Consider the following 12500-nt stretch of genomic DNA (forward strand, 5'->3'; position numbering starts at 1 on the left):
ATAAAAGGCAACTGAATAAATATACAATTAATACAATATATTTGCCAATGAATGGTCAGATATCATTGACCTTTCCTTCTTAACATAGGTACATATAGATATCATATTTATGCCTAAATTATTGTTCTTTCACTTCAGTCTTTTAGCAACTCTTCAAGTGGAATTATTGATCATTGCATTCTGTTTTACAAATCAACTCATGAGCAAAATCTGTTTTCATGAATGGAGCCCTGACCCAAACAGGCATGGTATTCAAAGATACAAATTGCACCAGGCATTCAATCTCAATGAGAAGTCTGAAACAACCCTATCAATGGGATTTCATTTCTTTATCTCCTTTTGGTAAATTCACTTTTAGTTCTTTATTTTCTCAAATCTGAACCACCCTATGGTTGGTTCATTTCTTGTTGCCTGCAGGAAATATGGTATCATTCATGGTGTACCTGGCGCCTGTCACAAAATTTACAATAGGAAAAATATCAGAAGGGTTTCAAGCATTACCATATAGCGTAGGCCTCTTGTGTGTTTCTCTATTATTGTATTATGCTTTGCTACAGTCTGGAAAGTTTTTAATAGTCAGCATTAACATCACTGGATGTATTATCCTAGTCACCTACCTAATATTGTTCATAATATATTCTCCCAGGGCCGGGAAGGAGACAGCTCTCTCTCTTTCTCTGGCTTATAGTTTCTGTTTGATATTTCTGCTAGCTGGCCTTCAGAAACCTTGTTATTGAAATGCCTTAGGACAAGAAATAATGTGAAAGGGACTCAAATTGATATATAGAACTCGATGAAATCTTGTATCCAGCTTCAAGAAATAATGTTATTGAAATGCCTTATTACAGCTTCAAATTGATATATAGGATTCATGTTTATAGAGATTTAGCACAAAGGTTTCACCATTTTATATATCCTAGGCTCTACATATCACGATGTCCTGTCATATGATGTGATAATTTTTTATTTTTTATTTTTTTTGCTTTTGGTCATCGGCAGGTTTCTTCACTGAAATGGATGTTTCTACTCAATGTAGCATCATTAGGCTTGGTGATGCTGCTCACCATGTTCTTTTTTCAAAGGGGCGGATGCGTTTCATAGTTGTAGGATGGATATCTGCTGTAGTTAACCTTGCCACATTTGCTGCTCCTCTTAGCATCATCATTGTTCGTAATTCTTGAATTATAGTACTTCATGCCCTTTCATTATACAACTTTTCTGAGTTTAATCAATGAAGTGGTGATTTTTTTTTTTTTATTTATGTTGCAGAAGCGTGTGATAGAAACAAGAAGTGTAAAAGTACATGCCCTTCAATGTCCTTCCTCACTATTTGCTCCACTATGTGGTTCTTCTATGGAATTTTCGTGAGGGATTTCTTCATTGCTGTAACATTTTCATTGATCATGGAATATGGGCTATTTGTTTCATTTCCTTGTGCTCAAAATCAATCTTGATATCGTTGAATTTCCAGATACCTAATGTGGTGGGATTTGTACTTAGGGTAGCTCAAACTCTCCTCTAGATTATATACAAGTACATGAAGAAAAGCAATGAAACAACTATGGAGCAGCATGAAAAGACTACCAAAGGACTGCAGTATGTCCCAAGTGCTGATCATGAACCAAGCGGCATTGAATTGAAGGTGGCTACTTGCAAGAGTCCGCACCAGGTTGATTACTTCAACGAACACCATCCCATGTTCATGGAAAGAGATGAATACCTTTCTTAGGCCCTATGAGAGAGGGTGGATGATACAAAACACTTAAACCAAGGGGTACCAACCTAAAATTCGCATCCTTTGTGTTAGCACTGTTGTATATATGGTGTCCAAGCCGGTTTGAGTTTTGCTAATTAAATAAATGGAGTTATGGCACTTTGCCTATGTTTATTAGTTACTTATAACATGCATTATTTCTAATCTTGATTGATATTTCGTGGTCATATGAGATGATGAACTATGGTTCTCCAAGTAATATTGCTGATAAACTATATCATAGAAGTCAATGGTAAAAACAAGTTTCAAAAAACACGGGTCAAACGACCTATGTTTTCCTTTTGTTTTTAAAAACTAACGAAAATAACTTTTACTTGTTCTCTAAAAAATTATTTTTATTTCACTTTGTTTTTATAAATTATTTTCAGAGAGCAATAACTAAACAGTGCTAGAAATTTTTAAAAATAATTTTCTGCCTTTAAAAACAAAAAACTGCTTTTAAATCACGCGGCCAAACAGGCTCTAAGGCATAGACATATCTACCACATATCACTGCATGATAAGGAAATAAAATTCTTATTTGACTTGCAGGCAACCGGAGTCCATGCCAATAGATACTTGATAATCTGATCTACATACACATTTGGTAAATTTAACTCTAATTTTTCATTTGGACCAAGTAAATCAATTATGCAGGTAAGCTGGTGATTCTTCCTCTAAACTCAGTTCTATGCCCTCTGGAGGAGTTCTAAATCAAGGCAGCTACAAGGAAAATAAATTATAAAAGTAAACACTCTTTATGAACAATAGACATGGTCATTGAATAAATCTTGAGGAATTTGAAAATAGTTTGAAGATAAAGATCAATTGATAACTTGAAAAAAAGAGCAGCAACTGATAATGGGTAATTGAATTATACTTTAAAATGGTGCTACAAGGTAGAAATTTTTTTTGGATCTCATGAATGAGAAAATTGAGATAAAAAACTTCACAAACAGGAACTGAAAACATGATTAACAGTCTCGGAGTGTATGGGGGTATCGTTGTGTCCCTTAGACATCCATCCATCCATCCATGGCCTATGAAGATGACTTCCTATAAGTATCCATCACTCAATCGCATGGCACCACTAATTAGCTGCCTCAGGTTCTCGTTATTCCTGGGTGTTTTGCCTTTGTTCCTTGTCTTTATCTGTCATTGTTTATGCCAGTTGTGCTCTTCCTATACTTCTCTTTAATCATCTGGCACTGTGGCTCTTCCTTAGCCTATTGTTTATGTCTGGAAACTCCAGGTGTAAATTACACAAGGAAAACTTGAGCAGAAAGGTCTGAAGAATGGAGAAATGGACATAAAAAACTACGAGACTTATCTAGATGTACAAGAACAATGAAAAGCACTGATGCCACTCTACATCTTTATTCCTCAGTAACTAATAAAAACACAGAGACAAGGCCTTAAGAGCCTTCTCAATCCAACTCAAAACCCGCTGTATCATGTGTTAGACTGAAACAAATTCCTCCATGGATCTGGAGTATGATGTTGTGGCCTGTGTGATCGTTTCCTTTGTCCTCTGCACTCAAAGAAAAAAACATTAAAATAAAAATAAAATCCTTAATATTTCAAACAAATTATGATCATCATCTGTACTCATGCATATAGTAATAATCCAAGTGTGTATGCCAACCATGTAAGCAACTGTGTTTTTCCAAGCCCTATCCATCTCTTGAAATACTTGATCGATGCTCGGACGCCCTTTATTTGATTTAGCAGCACAAAGTACTGCAACTTGTAATATTGACTGGAAATCCTCAGTGACTACTTCTCCCTTCAGTCTCGGGTCCTCAAAATCCTTCAGTGGACGCTTCCCCATATTCACATCCTTTGCCTGCGAAAAACTCCAAAATAATTAGTCTCTGTCACTCTCGTGCAGATGCGCCCTTAAACATACGAAGAAGTACTACCTTTCTCGTTAGTTGGTCTCTGGCATCAAGATCCAAATCGATGACCTTTTGTCCTGAAAGAAGTTGCAGAGTAACAATTCCAAAACTGTAGATGTCACTGGCAGCTGTCAGCTTAGCGTTGGTCATGTACTCGGGGTCCATATAGCCTATGGTCCCCCGGACATCAGTGAACACTTTACTTTCTTCCATCCCTAGCATCTTAGCCAAACCAAAATCCGAGAGCTTTGGTTCCAGGTTATCGGTCAGAAGGATATTAGTAAGCTACAAAGCAAACATGCGTCATCAGTAAGCAAGAAAATAAGTAAACTCCCTTCACCTCTCCTCTCATAAGCCAAGCACAAATATCACTTCAAATGGCAAGTCAAATTCAACAAAATCCGAGTTGAATTACATTTAATTATTTTGAAGGACACGAGAAAACTACAAAGGCCAATTTAGAAGAAATAAGTGTAACAATCATCACGTTTGTCACCTTGATATCTCGATGAACAATGCAACCATCTATATAGTTATGGAGATATCTCAGTGCCAGAGCGCAGTCTCTTAGGATCTTAACTCTTCTTTCCCAAGTTAGAACCTCATGTTTTTCTAAAAATAGACATAGACACAAGCATAGAACTGTTAGAATTGAAGGTGGACAGGCATTAAAAAGGAGGGAAGAAGTACTAGGCATAGATTCAATTAGCATTTTGGAAATACTATTCTTGTTTTTGAAGCATATTCCTCTCAAAAGAACAAAAGTAATCTAAAATGATAATCAAACAGTTGAGGAAACCGATGAAATATCGTAAGTTACTTTGTAGATTATAAGCTAGATTCCCAGCTGAACAAAACTCATATACTAGGTACATGTCCCCATCTTCAACGCAGGTACCAAAGAGACAAACTAGGTTTGGATGTCGAATCCTAGACAGTCCTTCAACTTCCCGAGTAAACGAATCATGTGAATTGGTCTTGTAGATGTGTTTGATGGCAACAGCTTGTCCACTGGGTAGAACTCCTTTGAAAACTTGACCTGCACTTCCCTGTCCGAGGCTGCTCCTTTCATTGGCAGAACTTATGGCCTTCTCAATCTCAGACTTGGAGAATCTATAGAGGCCAGACCACGTGGTTTCGGTGATTTTGGTGATTTCTTTTGCCTTAGCAGACTGTTTATCCTTGGCTACGAACTTAATCAGCATGATTATCAGCATTAAGCTGGCCGAAGCTACAAAGATCGCTAATAGTGCTTTTGCTATGGAATCTGACAATGATTGCTGTGAGTATTCAGGGTGATAAAAATTGATTCAATTGGAGCAATATGCTCTTATATGATGGAAAAGTTTCAGCACACAAGCAGTTATATGTAGAAAGTAGTTGCACTTACATTTGATTTTGATGTAGTCTGACTCTGTTGGATCAAAGGCAACACACCAATCAAGTCAAAATTTGTACACGTCAAGGGACAGAGATTAGAAATTTGACAATATGTAAACATAAAAATAGATGTCATGCCTAAATATAAGAAGTTTTCCCAACTCATGCTGTAGTAATTTGAATTATGAAAGCCATGGATCAATTATATGAAGTTTGGCTACATGCCTGCTTCGAGCTATTAGGGTTACAAAGTTATTGCACCCGTTCGGTCGTGAATCCTAAAACCAATGTTTCAATTACATAACCCTAACCGACATTCGAGGACCATATGTATAGATAAAAAGAGGGTAAGAAAGTTCTGAAAATAGTTGCCAAATTATATTGTTGCAAAACCTACGATAATTAGCTGGGGCAAAATATATATACTAGTTTGAGAACATTGCTTATAATTAACAAAATTTGTCAAATGGGTTGTGCCTAATCTTATATAATACTAATTAGCGTAAGAATTGCCTTGGGAAACAGGCACCATACCATGAGGATCATGGTTTTAAATTTCAAATAACCTTAAAGCCCATCTAACAGACCTTTTCCAACGGAAAATTTAAGCTATATGAGCTCTTAAACATAGAGGGGACAATGCAGAAGTACCTGTAGCCAACATATTTAATACTGGAAAACAACGAAACATGCCACCAATATCCAAGGACTGACTGTCGTTTCTCCCAGCTGCAACAGAAATTAAGACTGCTAAACCACATATCCCTTTTTCTGTATCGGTTTTATCCGTAACATAGCCATTCAGCAACTGTTTCCTTGCATCTAGTATTGCTTCACTGCAACTCTTGCAAGCACTGTCGATCGGAGTGGTAAAATTGAAGTGAGAACAACTATCTAAGGCATGTTTGTACTTCTCCTCGTTTTTAAATTTGGAAAAATCCACCAGGGAGCACTGGCTTCTTCCTTGTAAGAGATTATCAAAGCCACAGGATTGCCCAGGCCGGCCAAAGGAGCCACTGCAGTTTCCCCATTGATCTTGTTCTATGAAGATGTTGCCATTTGTTTGCTTAAGATTTTGGGCTAAGGCTCTGGACAATATTGTGATGGCATCTTGGCAGCAGAGAGTTTTAGGCAAGGTTCTCCACTCACTTATATTTTCTTGGACATCAATGCATTCATTATTTAGCTGGCTAAGGTTTGGGGACAAATTCAAGCCGCATGCTGCATTAATTTAAGAGTAGTTAGAACTTGTTTAAGTGGTAGTCAGCTTAATATACATTTTGGCTTTTGTGGTCGAAGCACCAACCAAACACTTTCAAAAATTACTTCCTAGATTTTTAATTAAAAGTGATTTTTAAAAAAAAACTTTTCTCTATAAATATCCTTGAAAATATGTCTAGCTCAATCCATCAGTATAATAGAATGTTATCTGATGATCCTTCAAGGAAGAACGGACTCGGGAACTAGCCCTGCCCGCTGTTTAATCGGCCTTCATTTCGGTTATAAAAACAATTATAACTTACGCCACCCAAGAAATGAAGTACATTTACATTCAGAGAGAGAGAGAGAGAGAGAGAGACCTGGTTCAGGTGCTTGGCACCAAACAACAAGGACAAAGAAAGTAAGAATGAAGGAGAGCGCCAACTTGTTCCGATGGCGATTTGCATTCATGTCCGCTTGCACTGATGGAAAGAAACTGCAGTGTCTGTATGCTAGTATGTCTGTGTAGACAGCGGAAATTTTTTGAAGAGTAGACTGCGAATGCATAATTATAAGAGGGTTTTACCTCGAAAGAATCAACAGAAATGCGGATATGCCTGCTTGATTGCTTGGCCTTTATTGCCTTCAAAACCTTGGAAGTTCCGTTCATTTCATATAACTTTATTCTTATATTGTTCTTCACAGAATACTAACCACAACCCTTATCATTTAAGATAATAATAAGATCTTAGGAATTATCTTTCTTCTTTGGTTACTCCAATGCTAAAGACCAGTTGGTCCCCGCTTCACATGCATTTACTAGTATTTAATTATGAGAAATAGTAGTTGTCTTCAGTTATCTAGGTGATTAGGATTTTGCTAAGTAATCAAAATTCATGGAAGTCTGGTAATCAAATTCTTATTTATGATCAAAGGCTTTGCCAAATTTTAGGATGCCAATCCTCCTTCCAATGACCTCAAATTCTTTCAATTTTGATTACTATTATTGTTAAAGTTTGGTGACCCGAATTTTATTTGGTTCAACCCGAAAAGCTCATGGTGAAACATATGTGATAAAACTAAATTATGAGATTTTTTGGGGGTCTATGGTGGTAGCAAAGGGATCAAGCCTATATATACATGGATGATGTATAGTATTTAAAGTTATGATGATTATACTTCTACAATAGCTGCTCACATCTCACACCTCTCCCCTTTTTGTACCAATTTTTTGACATAGTGAATTTGCTTCTCTTTTGCCTTTGATTTTTCTAGTTTAATGTTTTTCAGTAAATCTATGTGTTCTTATTATGTTTTTTTTTTCATATTATCTATCCTCATTTTTCCATAACAATAACTAAAAGGAAGGTTCTCGGTTTTGATTAAAAACAAAAAAAAAAAAATCTCTATGGTTATATTTGGTTCTTGGAAAGTTCAAGAAAAAAATGTGAAGAAATTAAAATATAAAAGAAAAGCACAAGAAAAGAAAAAGTGAAAGAAAAAAAATATATATATATATAGGTTTAAAATCAATAAATTACATTTATATAATACTTCAAACTCATTTCACTTATTTAACTCATCTATATAAATAATAAATAATTTAAAAATATATAAATTCCTTATTAATATTTTTAATTATTTTTGACTTTCTTTAACATTTCTTATAGTAAAACCAAATATGAAAAAATTAATTTTCTTGGTAGTTTTTTTCTATAGTACTTTTAGTGTAATTTACAACTGAACCAAACGAGTCCTACTCCGAAACAATGGTGTACTTACAATTACAAAAAAGAAGAGTGGATTTGTAACATATGACAGAAAGTTTATGAAAAAAATAAATCCTTCTTAACAGGCATCAAGTGGATCCATGTCCTGAAATGAGGGTGCACGTAATTAGTAGGGATTGAGGTGAATATGATAGGAAATGGACTATCAATGTTCTAGAAAAAAAATATAGGGGGTGATGGAACTCATGACCCTCCTGCAAATCAAGACCTCAAGAGCAAGTTGCTAATTAAAAGGCCTAGCTAAATTATTAGGTGTTTTGATCACTGGTATCTCAAGGACCAATTCAAAAGTAATGTTGGATAGTTTTTGTCAATAATAATTTTCTAGCTATTAGGGAGAATTAATTAATTAACAAAAAAGTGATCTTTGGAAGAAGTATTTATCAAATATTAACCCAAGAATCATTTTAAATGATTTTCTACACAATTTAAAATATGCAATTTGTAAAAAAAAATTAAATATTTTCAAGTATTAAGAAACATTTTTAAATCTCTCAAAATCATTCTCTGATAAACGTTAACCAAACTTGGCTTAGAACCCTACTTAATGTAACCAAGAAAAAATTGATATGAACATTATCTCCCTTTGCTCTATTGGATAGGCTTAGGGGGTGTTAGTTAGGTAAAAATTAATATTTATTATTTAATAACTTAAATTGATTTTAAGTTAAATTATATTTAAGTTATTAATTTAAAACTTATTACTGAATTAATTTTTACTTTAACTATTAAGGTTGTTTGATAAAATTAATTTATAACTTATTCTAAATTATCAGATTGATATATTAATCCTCATAAATTATAATTAGGGTAAAGAAAATCGAGTAAGAGTGAAGATTGTGGAGTAATAAAGAAGACCGTGGAGGTAATTAGGACAAATAGAGGTAAAAATGTAAAATGAAGATGTGGACTTAAAAATAAGTTATTTATTTTTACTTTTTATTTAAAGTTGTTTTTTACTTTAAGTTTTTCCATTAAATTATTTTATCAAACACACTTAATTTACTTAATAACTCAAATTAATTAAGTTATTAAATCACTTTAAGTTATAAAGTTGATTTATCAAACATCCACATAATATATATATATATATATATATATATATTCTAAAATTGATCATTTCCTTGGTTATCCCTTACTTCTAGCTATTTTCAACAGGGAATTATCACCCATTACAAGACAACAGAAGAAACAAACCAATGCCCTGATGAGCAAAGGCAGCCATTAATATTTTTGTTAATAAAAAATCTTGGTCATGTCTTACTATGCGCAGAACGCCAAGTCCCATGTAGTTGTCTATTGTTGCCATGGCTGATTCCATGAACAATTCTTCAAGAAATCCCCCGTGACGTTGCATGCCAAGCTCTAGAGAATAATTACCTTCTAAGACATTATGACCCAAGTCAGTTTGGTATATACTTTTGCCTTTTGATATATATGTTTGGCACTTTCCAGTCATGGCGGCCACGTTGTCTAATAGAATTAGGAAAAAAATATGAATTAATGACAAATATTAAAACTTAAAATTAATTCATACTGCTTCTACTCAATAAATTTATCATTTATTCTCCACAAGTATGTATTTAAACAATCACATTATGAGGTGAATGAATAATTCTTAATATTTATGATTGATTGACATATATTTATTTGCTTGTATGATATTTTTAGTAAACTTAATTAATATTTTAAAAATCGAATTGGTTATTAAATAAAAAAAGTTATTAATTCACGGTTCAATAGTTGAATTAATAATTGAACTGCGGTCAAATCGATAACATCATAAATATATAATTTATATTTTATTTTAATTAAAAATAATTTTAAGAAACTATACATATATAATTAAAAATCAATAATATTTTATTTTTATCTTATATTTATATAAATATATTAATATTTTAAATTTTATTAAATAAAACATGTATAATATTTAAATGTAAAAATGTATATTGAAAATGGAAAAAAAATGTATTATGTAATTTTATATATATATATTATTTTTCTTTATTAATACCACTCTTACCTTGAATCCTTAGTCCAAGGTTCAAGTCCTCTCCTTGCATGAGTAAGAGAAACTTGAGGAAATAAAAAAAAGCTTTAAAATGGAAGGTGCCATATGTGGCTCAACAAGTCCTGGGCCTGAGTTTAGATAAATTGAATCACAAATTCTCAATTTAGTGGTCTAATGGTCGACTCATTTGGTTCAATGTTGGTTTGACGTCCCTTGGGCTCAAAAGGTGAACTTAATATTTTTATTTCATAATGTTATTATTACAAGTGAGGTGGTGCAGAGATTTCAAGTGTCTTTTTTGGTTTATGCTCCATTTGGTCGTGGAGAAAATTATTATTATTATTATTATTATTATTATTATTATTATTATTATTATTATTATTATGTAATTGTATGTTTGTTGGAGCTTGCCACAAAAATAATGTTTTTTTCAAAACAAAATTTCTCCATCTAGATCTCTTTATAAAATATTTATCAAACTAATATTTCACTACCTCATCAACATTACTATAGTGACCTAGCAATTGTGTATTTTATTTTTATTTTTCAAATTGGGAAATTTTTTTTTCTTTTCAAAAAGCATTATTTTTAGTATAAACTATATTTATTGTAGCCAACTTTTGCTAAATCTATGTGGAAATGATATTTTTAGGCTAGATGATGTTCATTTTGGTTAGAATCTTGTAATGCTAGTAATATTTTTCATATCAAGAATTTATGTTATTTCTATTTTTTGTTTCCCCTCTTAGTTTCATGGAGTAAAAATTTCGCCAGCATTCCTTTGCTAGACCTTTCTAAAAGATGTACTATTATAACTTATAGCAAAATGCAAATGTCATTGTTGGAAAGTTAAACTTGATTTTAGGAATTTTAAAAATTAAAAATTGATTTAATTTCAAGAAGTCAATTGCAATATTTTAGTTTACAAGGAAGGAATAATGGGGATCGAGAATTCTTTACAAATAAATGAGTATAAATACATAGGTACTTACTTCAAAATTGTGGGTTGAGATATGATTGAATCATTGATTAAATCATCTTTCCTAATATGCCCTCGTAGCATGATGGTATTGGAAACACCAATATTGGATTCTAGATTTAATCAATGATTTGGTAAGAACATCAGTTAGTTGACTAAGTTGACACGAGAGATTATCAAGGACCCATTAATAATTTGATCCCATACAAAATGATAATCAAGAGCAATATGTTTCATACAAGAATTGAAAACTTGATTGAAACATACATAAATAGCTTCAAGGTTGTCATATAAAAGACAAGGAGGATGACTAAGAGAAAAACCATGTTTAACTACTAGGTTGGTGATCTAGGAAAGTTCAATGGTAATGGAAGCCACAAAGCAATATTTGGCTCTAGTAACTTAGAACACTAAGAGGGAGTGAGAGCCAAGAAAAATGACATAGGCAAAAATGAAAGTAGAATCATAGCAATTGTCTGCATAATCCACATTAAGGTAGGCAATGAGTTGAAGTGGTTAAGAATATTGAAGAAATAGTCCATAAAAAATGGTGTGCTTGAGATGCTAAGGTATATACCACATAGCTCTATATTGAGTGAGATCTCTAGGAGGTGTACCATCTTTGAGAAGTAGCTAAGTGGAAGTACTAATTAGTATGGTGATTTCTTGCTCACCCTCCTTCTTGAAGCATTTAAGAAGATCACTAAAGTATTTCTATTGAAAGAGAAATAGGCCATAAGTAGTAGGAAGGACCTCAACATCGAGAAAATGTTGGAAATTACCAAGGTCATTGATTGAGAAATGTTGAGAGAGAGCAACAAAGGCTTGTGTAACAAACTAGGATTAGTTGCATGTAATCTATTTCATCAATATAAAGCAAGAAATAAATTGTTAGGGCCTGTTTGGAAAGTATTTTCAAAAACTATTTTTTATTCTTAAGAACAAAAAACACTAAAAAAAACTCATTTCATAAAGAAGTGTAAAGTTGCTCTTGTTGTTCTTAGATAACTTCAAGCAGTTTTTTTTTCTTTTTTTTACACTGTTTAGAGCACAAAAAAAAAAAAATAGAGATGTCCTTCATGTTTTCGCCTAAGTGTTCTCTCTGTTCTAATCTTCCTTACTTTGTAGTGTTCTCATCTCGCTTGCTTTGCAATCCAACGAGTGTCTCCACTAGCACCTCTGTATGTATTTATCATTTTTTAAATATTTTCAAGTCTTTTTTTTTTTTTTTGTTAGATTTGGTAATGAGAATGATCTTGGTAAATCAGAAAAAAAAAAAAATGATAGATTTGTTGGGAAATATTTACTAGAGATTCTCTATTGGGTATTAGAGTCACCATCCCCATGTCAAATAGTGTGGTACTAGAGCTCCATAGAAACCCTACCAATTGAGCTAAGGTTGTGGAAGACATTGTGCGGTTGGAGAGGAAAATATTCCCTAATCATGAATCACTCACTAGATCATTTGATGAAGAACTGAGGAAAA

At 33.0% G+C, this 12500-nt stretch overlaps 1 protein-coding gene and 1 pseudogene across 1 annotated transcript; one reads left to right on the forward strand and one right to left on the reverse strand.

Annotated features, from left to right (window-relative positions):
- Positions 1-3212: 3212 nt before the first annotated feature.
- LOC100242473 (probable serine/threonine-protein kinase PBL28) lies at positions 3213-6702 on the reverse strand. The gene is made up of 8 exons (XM_059736579.1): positions 6612-6702; positions 5975-6047; positions 5683-5885; positions 4472-4918; positions 4148-4263; positions 3676-3936; positions 3399-3599; positions 3213-3284 (listed from the first exon to the last, which is right to left on the reverse strand). The coding sequence occupies exons 1-8, from the start codon at positions 6700-6702 to the stop codon at positions 3213-3215; spliced, it is 1464 nt and encodes a 487-aa protein (XP_059592562.1).
- A 5656-nt stretch (positions 6703-12358) lies between these two features.
- Positions 12359-12500, forward strand: part of LOC100264756 (uncharacterized) — a 713-nt pseudogene continuing 571 nt past the window's right edge.

This window comes from Vitis vinifera, chromosome 4, assembly GCF_030704535.1.
Source record: "Vitis vinifera cultivar Pinot Noir 40024 chromosome 4, ASM3070453v1".
NCBI lineage: Eukaryota > Viridiplantae > Streptophyta > Magnoliopsida > Vitales > Vitaceae > Vitis > Vitis vinifera.